This window comes from Cervus canadensis, chromosome 28 (genome assembly GCF_019320065.1).
Source record: "Cervus canadensis isolate Bull #8, Minnesota chromosome 28, ASM1932006v1, whole genome shotgun sequence".
NCBI lineage: Eukaryota > Metazoa > Chordata > Mammalia > Artiodactyla > Cervidae > Cervus > Cervus canadensis.
In genome coordinates, this window is record NC_057413.1 from 16,315,189 (window position 1) to 16,325,572 (window position 10,384).

The 10,384-nt window shown below is 38.1% G+C and overlaps 1 protein-coding gene across 2 annotated transcripts; it reads left to right on the forward strand.

Annotated features, from left to right (window-relative positions):
- The first annotated feature begins 1,903 nt into the window (after nucleotides 1-1,903).
- Nucleotides 1,904-9,689, forward strand: LOC122429197 (prolactin). Of its 2 annotated transcripts, none has more exons than XM_043449440.1 (5): nucleotides 1,904-1,995; nucleotides 3,979-4,160; nucleotides 6,383-6,490; nucleotides 8,541-8,720; nucleotides 9,354-9,689. In XM_043449440.1, the coding sequence occupies exons 1-5, from the start codon at nucleotides 1,968-1,970 to the stop codon at nucleotides 9,543-9,545; spliced, it is 690 nt and encodes a 229-aa protein (XP_043305375.1). In that variant the 5' UTR covers nucleotides 1,904-1,967; the 3' UTR covers nucleotides 9,546-9,689. The 2 variants fall into 2 exon arrangements, with proteins under 2 accessions (XP_043305375.1, XP_043305374.1); XM_043449439.1 differs by having other exon boundaries at nucleotides 1,906-1,995; nucleotides 3,976-4,160.
- The last annotated feature ends 695 nt before the right edge of the window (nucleotides 9,690-10,384 follow it).

Below are 10,384 nucleotides of genomic sequence, written 5' to 3' on the forward strand. Positions count from 1 at the left end.
CAGGGACGGGGGAGCCTGGTGGGCTGCTGTCTATGGGGTCGCACAGAGTTGGACACGACTGAAGCGACTTAGCAGCAGCAGCAGTTTACATTATTTAGCTATCGCAGTATCCCTTTAACAGAAAATATAGGGGTGTGAAGCAGCAAGAAAACACACAAGAAGTTTTACAGAGAAACATGGACCTCTTTGGAATCAAATAGATCAGTTGGCCTCCACTGAATAAACAACTTGGGCTTTTTAAATTACTTTTTTCCTGGCTATCTACAAAAGGTGCAGCACCTTTAAATTTTAAGATTAAGTTTTCAATTCTTAGGGCAGATTTTCCTATTATTAAGTTTCCAGGAGAGGAGGGGAAATTGGGGCAGCATTAATTTCTTTACAAATGGCACTGCTCTCAACAACTCAGACTTTCACTGTCCTGGGAAAAACAGATACCAAGCTCGAGAGTATGGGATTTTGACCCAGCTTTAAGTTTATAGAGTCTATATAGCATCATACTTGATTCATTTGATGCAAAATCAGTATTGCTTAAGATAAGGCAGTTAGGAGGATAGTTTTTAAGTGACATTAGTCTTTGTTAAGATTTCTAAGTCCCCATAAGTGCACTTAGATAATTGCTACAGCATACATACAGCAGGAGAAACTATAGAAAACATGAATTCCATAAAAAGAGATTATTTTCTTAATACAACTCACTTGTCAATTTACTCTGAGAGACATATGGTAAAATTGAAACTAAAGGTCACAGGCTGCTTGAGATGCATGAACTTAAAAATTAAAGAAAGTCATCAACAACTTGGCTTATATTCATTACAGTCATTTTATTCAGGAAATCTCTAAAAGGCAAGTGGAACTTTTGAGCCCATGAAAGATGAATTTTTGTCACCTTGACCCTAGAGTGGCCAAGTTAATAAGTCATAAGTTAATAACAGTTTGTGTAACCTTATCCTTAAGGAAAGTGAACATGACGGTTTAGAATTTTGTTTTACTGCATCATTTACCAGGGTTTGTGTGTGTGTGTGTGTGTTTGCCCTTGAAGACCACTGTGTCACTTCCCCAGTATGAACTCCCTAAAGTTAGGGGTGACTTTTGTGTTCATTGTAGAAGAGAGGGCAACGTATGTTACAGGATTCATGTTCTAGCCCTCTTCACATCCCTCCTGATTCCTCTTGAAGTGATAAACCTTTCAGCATCTAGCTTGACTAATTACTTCTTCTATATCCTTGGCATTTAAACTCACCATCCCACTGTTTCTCAATCTGTAAACTAGGGATGAAAAATACAACTTTACATACATGTTAAAATCAAAAGTTTTACGTGAAAATGCACAGAGAAAATACCACAGAGATATATCCTTTTAGAAAGGACAAAACAGAATGTGTAAAAATCAAGAAAAAAAATGAGGAAAATGTATTGAGAGTATAACAGGAACTGAAAATCTTACTTACTCATCCTTATTCTATATTTCTTAGTATTTAGTGTGTAAGTTTTGAAATCTTGACTTCAGCCAGCAATTTTGAATGAGAAAAAAATACTCTTTGATAATACATGAGACACCTAAGTGAAAGATAATGCTATATTCAAGAAACTGCAGAGAAATAAAGGTAAATGTTACAATAAATGACTGCTATAATTTTATAGTTCCTCTAACCCAAACTAGTCTCCAGATCTCACCATCATTATCTCTCTCATTTCCTTTTGGTCTAATTAATCAAAATCCTTCCTAGACGTTCATTTCTGGCCAGTATGTCTTCCTGAATATGAATAAGAAATAGAATACCATTCAATGTTTGAAATTATGGGGATAATCTCAATGACGGAAATAGATGACTGGCAAAAGGGAAGGGAATGCCTGATTAAATATATTCATGAAGATGTCAAAGCCTTATAAAGCCAGTATCTAGGGAAGAGAAAGCTATAGGACGAGAGCTTCCTGGTGAAGTGTGTTTCTTGAAACCATCACCACCATGGACAGCAAAGTTTCGTCGCAGAAAGGTATGTACAGCAGCTCATGGAGTTGTTGGGTTTTATCGATGCTCCAATGGGGGTATTAATTTGAAATTTGAGGAAATATTCTCTTAGGTTTCAGGATTACAGAGTTTAGAAGAACTAGCTAATCCTGCTCTAGAAGTCAGTTGTATAGGGGCACAATAGGACAGTGGTTCTTGAATGGAGGAACGTCTTCCAGAGACATTTGGTTGATGTCTGGAGATGGTTTTGGTTGTCTCAGTTATGAATTTCCTAGAACCAATATTCCAATTTCTCTATCTGTAAAGTACTTTTTATTTATACTTGTAGATAAAACATTTAATCAGCTGTGTTACATGGCTGTAAAGTACCTAAAATAATCTCTTGGGAAATATGTCTTTGAAAAATTTAAAAAAACTGTTATATGAATTATCTCACAATATTGATATTTTTATTTTGCAACTAAAAGGTTGTTCATTCTATACTAAATAATCTTTTAGATATTTTCAGGTGTTGAGGGTTAGGTATTTTTCCACCCTAAATCTTTAGCCCTTGCCTCGTTTTGTCTTGGACACTTCCAATTACATTTATTCAAGATTCCAGAGGAAAGGAGTTTTTTGATAAACACATTCTTACATTCTTTATTTTATGTGGAGCAATTTGAACTTAAACATGATTTTAATCATTGCCTTTTTCCTTTTGAAAGCGTAAGTTATTGATATGTTAGTGGTTCATATCAGTCCGTCTGCTGAGATAGTAAATTGGTGACTACATTGTCTCTGCTAATTGTAAAGGAGTTTAAAAATGAATGTTTATAGACAGAGCAGAACGTGTGAATAAAATCAGCTTTCTAGGGTCACTGCTGTCATGCAAAGACAAAATATTTTTCTCTACTAGTAATGGCAATGACCGCTGCAAGCATGGGGTCATCACAGCTACTGAAGTGATCCCTGTTACACACATGCAAACCAAGAGCCCAACTGCCTGTGTGTTGTGACATGAGAAAGTGAAAAGGTGACAGTGTGGTCCCCAGTCACCTCCACCTGCTAAACATGGGACTTGGGGGAAAATCACTTGCTCTAAGTCATTGTTTATTGATAGAATTTGATGATAATAATGAAGATCATTGGAAAGAGCCCTGATGCTGCGAAAGATTGAAGGCAATACAAGAAGTGAGTGGGAAAGGATGAGCTGGTTAAATAGCATCACTGACTCAACAGACATGAATTTGAGCAAAACTCCAGATTATATTGAATTGAAGGGGAGCCTGGAGTGCTTCAGTCTATGGGGTGAAAGAGATGGACTTAGCCACCACAACAACAAACGCACAACACAGTGAAAGGCAAGCTACTCAGAGGATTATTCATTGAAAACACAAATTTTTACAATCATTTTAAAAGCTTTAGTGCAAAGTAGTCAAGAAAATGGTGGGCTTAATTAGTTGAGTTAGCCAGATCTAAAGTGGCGAGTTAATCCTTTTTCTTTAGTATTCCTCTTTGTTTCTAATAATAGGGTTCAGGCAGTCTGTGTTTTCTGTCTTACCGCACCGTGATGGGAAACCATACAGATCATCTGTGCTGTTCTTGCATTTCAGTGTCTAAAATGCAAAGCATTAGTCAGTGTACAGAGTGAAAAAATTACAAACTCCTACAAAGTTTGCCTTGAAGAACTCTGTAGAGAATCCCAAGACATTAAACTATCAGGAGAATGACCTAAACACTCTGACTCACATTAATTTAAATTCCAAATGTTTGCAGAACAGAGGAGCACTTCTGGGAGCAATACAAAAATGCAGGGAGTAACCTACTTCTGCAACTATATGTCTGTGCAAATATCATCATCCATCTAAATTTACACAGTGGAAGGTGTTGCTTCTTCCCCACCCCAGCTGCTACAGCACCAAAACCTCCTCAGGGCAACAGGGAGAGATGAGGCCTCCCTGGACAGGATGGCTTTTGCTGACCTTGGGCTAATACATCATCTGAGTGACTCATGTTTTTATTTAAGCAGGGTCCCGCCTGCTCCTGCTGCTGGTGGTGTCAAATCTACTCTTGTGCCAGGGTGTGGTCTCCACTCCTGTCTGTCCCAATGGGGCTGGCAACTGCCAGGTGTCCCTTCGAGACCTGTTTGACCGGGCAGTCATGGTGTCCCACTACATCCATAACCTCTCCTCGGAAATGTTCAACGAATTTGTAAGTACTGTATTTCTTGCTTATTTCCAGAAGAAACCTTTGCGTAAGTGACTGGGCTATACTATCCTTTAAACAAGAAGGCTGCATCAGCCAAACTTCAAAGAATGCACTTTCTAGGTCAAATAAGACATTAGTTCAGAAGATGTGATAACTGAAGAAAAGATATATCATGAAATCTCAAAGATTCTTAAAGAGTGAAATACCTGTTTCAATTTCCTTTTATTTGTTAAATTTCCAAAATAAATTTAAAGCACCTGTATTTGTCAGCTCGGACTCTCATAGCAGAATACCATAGACTCAGTGGATTAAACAACAGAACTTTATTTCCTCGCACTTCTGGGGGCTGGAGGTCCTGGATCAGGGAGCCAGCAAGGTCAGTTTCTGGTAATGGCTCTGTCTACCCAGGCTGGTTTCTCCCTATGTCTCACAGGGTTGGGGGCAGGGAAGAGAAACAGGAAAGGCACAGAGACAAAAGAGAAAACTCTCTGGTGCTTCTCTTCATAAAGACTTTAAATATATTGGATCAGTATTCCACCCTACGAGCTCATTTAACTTTAATTAATCTTCATGATCTTCTGGGCTTCCCTTGTGGCTCAGCTGGTAAAGAATCCGCCTGCAATGTGGGAGATCTGGGTTCGATCCCTGGGTTGGGAAGATTCCCTGGAGAAGGGAAAGGCTACCCGCTCCAATATTCTGGCCTGGAGAATTCCATGAACTATACAGACTCGCAGAGAGTGGGACACAAATGAGCGATTTTCACTTTCATTTTCAATCTTCATAAGGGCTTCCTAGGTGGCGCTAGCGGGGAAGAACCCGCCTGCCACTGCAGAAGACATGAAAGATGCAGGTGCAATCCCTGGATCAGGAAGATCCCCTGGAGGAGGGCTTGACAACCCACTCCAGTATTCTTGCCTGGAGAATCTGCATGGGCAAAGGAACCTAGAGGGCTACAGTCCACAGGGTCGCAAATAGTGGTACACAACTGAAGTGACGTAGCTTGCACACAGTCTGCATAAGGGCCTTTTTCCAAACACAGTACCTTGGAGATTTTTGCTTCAACACGTGAACTGGGGGGAGACACATTCAGTTCATAACAGTACCTGACATAATGCACTCTTAGGTAGGGTTGGGAAAAAGAAGCATCTTGATTTTCTGGTCCTTCAGTGTCCCTCTGGGCATTCTTCACCCAGCACACAGTAAATAGCCAATAAATGGGAACTGTACTTCAGTGAACTGGGTGGATGGAACATATTAGAGCTGAATTCCTGTAATGAAAACAAATAATGATAGTTTTTTAAATGCTACAAATTACTGTTCTAAGATGTGCAATATATGGGTTTAGAACTACAATAGAATGGTTGGATTATAATTGGAAACAAAATTATTCTCTTTCTGATGAAATTACTTTGAAAGTTGTATACTCTTTTATGTCAGTCAAGGAGTCCACAGTAGACAACTGATAAAAAATGGTGCTCAATGTTTCTATTAAATTCATATAGTTCTTTTTATTCACTAGTTTTCCTTTCATCTTCCATTTTTGACTGTCATCTCTTTTCCAGATCTTCGAAGTAATCTCTTCAAATGTTCACAACTTTTGCTAAAGATTAGGCTTTCTCTATCAATGTGTTAGCTAGTTATTTCTCCTCTCCTTCTCAGTCCATTGCTTACTATTTCCAAAAATTTTATGCCATGTTTTTCTGACTTACCATTTTCTCATCATCAATGACACTGTATTCTACATCTGTGATGCATACTAAGCTTAGGTTTGTGGATTCATATTAGTCAAAGAAAAGTTATAATTATGTCTTCTTTTAAGGGAGTATATTGGTTCCAACCCAAAGTAAACAAAATATTAGATGTCTATATAGGTATCATACATATGCACTATATTTGATTCAAATACTAAAAAAGATGATACTTAATAAAGCAGTTAATATTTCATATTGGGGTTATTTTTAGTGTTTGCTATCCAAATAGTAACTATGGGAAGGATGAATGAAACAAGGGGAAAAAAAAGAAGGAAAGAGGTTGGAATTTAGATGAAAGGCAAATGTTTTCAGAGATAATGGGAAGAAAAAGTAGGAAAAAGAATTACTTTCAATTTTTATGTGACTCTCATTAAAAAATTATTCATCTATCAAACATGTTAATATTCTGCTAAAGGTTCATTTATTGAATGCCGAAAGAACCCTAACGAATTGAATTTGCTTGATCGCTTCCAGGATAAACGGTATGCCCAAGGCAAAGGGTTCATTACCATGGCCCTCAACAGCTGCCATACCTCCTCCCTTCCTACCCCTGAAGACAAAGAACAAGCCCAACAGACCCACGTGAGTCTTTTATCTGGGTTTTCACCAGAACAAGTGAGACAGTGCCCTGGTGTTACCAGGCTTCAGGTTATTAGAGGTAATGGTAACTGGACATGCAGAGAAAGGTGGAGAAACAGTAAATAATCAAAGAGGAATTACATTATGCAGTTGATGAAATATGAATAAAATCAAGGGATGCCTATAAAGATCTGTAGCAGCAAAATAAATAACAGATCTATAAACTGTCCGTGCAAACAACATAAGTTCAACCAATGCATTAGATCCAGGATTGCAGCCTTTATACTGTATGAAAACATGAAATAAATGGAACATCCATGTATAAAATATAGATTTAAAAAATTCATGGATATGTAAGAAACACAACCCCAGTTTTGAGTATTCCCTGTTACTAGTGACTCCTACATGGGAGTCACTCCTACACTGCACCACTTGAGCCACCAATTCTGCCTTTCAAGGCTCACCTGATTCTTCTACTTCTCTGACACCTACCTCATTCTTGACTGACTCCTCTATCACCTCTTATTTTTAATTATAAATCTCCCCTCAAAACGGGTCCTAAAAAATATTATGTTTTGCTTCTCATGGCTGTGATGATTGCCTCTGCTCTGATGACCACATCGTCTACTGATAAGCCTCAACGGTGTATCCCAGCTCCAAATTTTTATCATTATAATCGCTCCTTTCTGATTTCCTGAGCTAACCACAGTGCTAACATTATTTAAAATATTTCTACATGCATCTCCCCTTAAGTACAATCTGTTCCCTTGCTACAGCTTTGTTAGTGATACCAGCATTTTTTTGATCTGCTAATCTCCTTAATAATGAGGATGATAAAATGAAGGAAGAAGGTCAAGAAGAACAAGGAGGAGGACTTTTTAAAATGAGTTTAAAATAAATTTAAAATTTATTGAGAGCTATTACCTTGCCAAACAATTTATAAAGTGCTTTGTTTTCATTACTATGTTTAATCCTCATGAAAATTCCTGTAGCACAGTGTCTATTATTACACTTCCTAAAATATGGAAACCAAGACTCAGAAAAATTGTGGAATTTGTACCAGTCACACAGGTAGTAAGCAGTGAGTTTGGGTTTCCACCAACTCAGAGCTCTCAGTCTTCATCTTTAAGCTACAACACCCCCAGGAAAACTATGCTGCCACTCACCTTAGAGTCTGAATTTCATTTCAGCTCCTTACTGTCACATCCCATCATGTTTCTATTGTAATGTCTATTTGATTCTTCTCTGCTGTTCATTTCCTGTACCATTAAAGTAGTTCATGGTCATCAAGAAATCAAGCATTTTAATTAGATATGCTCAGCCTCTGGGAGTTTCATGTCCAGTCCTGGTAGTAGTGAACTAGGGGGCAAAATCCTCCATTGTGAATCCCACTGATGCTGTTACTAAAGACAACGCTGTGTCATTTTCTGCCCGGACACATGTCAACAAAATAGACTGCTCTGATAGCTGCATGGGGGCTGATGTTGGGATGGATTGAGGAAAGTGTGGTTAGGAATGTCATATCTTCTTTATTACCTCTTTGTTCTAATATCATAAAAGGAACTACCAATCAAAAATTAAAAATACATTAATGAATACTTCAGTTCATTAATATGAATGAATCATTGGGTGAAAATGGGGTGGGCACAGGTGGATTCCTTCTTTCCTGGGTCAGGTACTCCATGCACATACTGAGTTCCAACAAAATACTTAGATTCCCCTCCCCAGACAAGCAAAGCATTCAAATATAAAAGAACTCACCGAGTGGATGGTAGAATTTCAGAGGGAAAAAGAAAATTCTTTATGTTATAAATTAGAACTCATCAGAAACATTGGTTATGAAAATAAGTCAGATTTTTAAGTATTTCAGCAAATTATAAGCCGATAGCTTACATTTTATAATTTTGCAACCTTTACCACCTTCAAAAAATTTTCAATACATATAGGAAAAACCAGGAGTTTTTTAGGTCAGTCACTCTGAGCAAAAATCACATGTTACCAAATCCACTGAATTATGCTTATTTTAATGAGATTGTTTCCTGTGGTTGTTTAGCATGAAGTCCTTATGAGCTTGATTCTTGGGTTGCTGCGCTCCTGGAATGACCCTCTGTATCACCTAGTCACGGAGGTGCGGGGTATGAAAGGAGCCCCAGATGGTATCCTGTCGAGGGCCATAGAGATTGAGGAAGAAAACAAACGGCTTCTGGAAGGCATGGAGATGATATTTGGCCAGGTGAGCAGCCTCATGAAGGCTTCCTTGCTATTCTCATGAATGACAGAGGTGATTTCTGTAACGAGGAATGAGTTTTGAATTATCTCAGTGTACAAGAACACACTTCAGGCCTTCTTTTTCTAGACTGCTATTACATAAAGCAAGAACCTGTTCACTCATAGTGATAGATTCTATTGTCAGTGAATCAGAATTCCACAGCAATTTTTGACAGGTATAGTCTTTCTTGAATTGCACAGTTCCACCAAAATCTTGCCTCTTCCTGGGTACAGATGGCTGAAATATTTTCAAGGATAAGAGAACTAGAGAATAAAATTTGCAAGATAACTATTTTCTTAAAAATATCCCAAGATATCCTCTACTGAAATTCAGCTTGTATTCTTTCTCTGTTCTCCTCAAACCATAGGATGAGAGTGAGAAGAAAGAAAAGAGAAAGTCAAAACCAAACTAATACTTGAGTTCTGCTTTTAGTTTTTATTAGTAAATTACTAGCAGATATCTGATACACTGACTCCAAAATTCTAGTGTAGAGACTTTCATGTATCTTCCCCAATTTTTAATTTGATAATTAGAAAGAACAAAGATGAGCAGATACTACTAAAACTCATAATAACTCATTATCCTTTGGATACTTAGGTACTTCCTGGAGCCAAAGAGACTGAGCCCTACCCTGTGTGGTCAGGACTCCCTTCCCTGCAAACCAAGGATGAAGATGCGCGTTATTCTGCTTTTTATAACTTGCTCCACTGCCTGCGCAGGGATTCAAGCAAGATTGACACTTACCTTAAGCTCCTGAATTGCAGAATCATCTACAACAACAACTGCTAAGCCCACATCCATCCTATCCATTTCTGAGATGGTTCTTAATGATCCATTCCCTGGCAAACTTCTCTGAGCTTTATAGCTTTTTAATGCATGCTTGGCTCCAATGGGTTTCATCTTAAATAAAAACAGACTGTAGAGATGTCAAAATCTAAGACGGCAATTTTGTCAATGTTTCTTATCTTCATTTAATAGACAATCAAATGAAAATCCTTCCTTATGATTGAGAGAAAGAAGTTCTGATTAAAATTTGTCACATATAGCAGAAACTGACATTACAAAGACCACTAACGACTTACTTTAGAATCACAGCAAATTATTCTAGGTCAAGTTATTAGAATTAAAGAATTAGATAATCATTCATTCTGTTGGTCATGCTACCAAGAAGACTGAATTCTCAGGATTGTTTTACGAATGTCAGCCAACTTTCACAGAATTATAACAGACAATGTAAATGCTATAAAACTAGTGTACTCAAAGAGCATGAGGTTTACTGAACCATCTAAAGATTGTTATAATGCTGTCTTAGTCCTTTTGGGCTGCTATAACAAAATATCATAGACTTAAAAACATTTAAAAACAACGGAAATGGATTTCCACTGCATGGTCAGGCGCGGCCCTCTCCTGGTCACACACTTCTTACTGTATGTTCATGTCGGGGAAGGGCTGGAGAACTCCGTGTGTCTCATATATAAAAGCAGTCATCTCATCCAGGAGGCTCCATCCTTCACCACCTCCATAACTTCATCACCACCCAAAGGCCCCACCTATGAAACACTATCACCATGGGAGTCAGGTTTTCAACATATGAAATTTCTGGGGGACATAAAGGTTGGGACCATAGC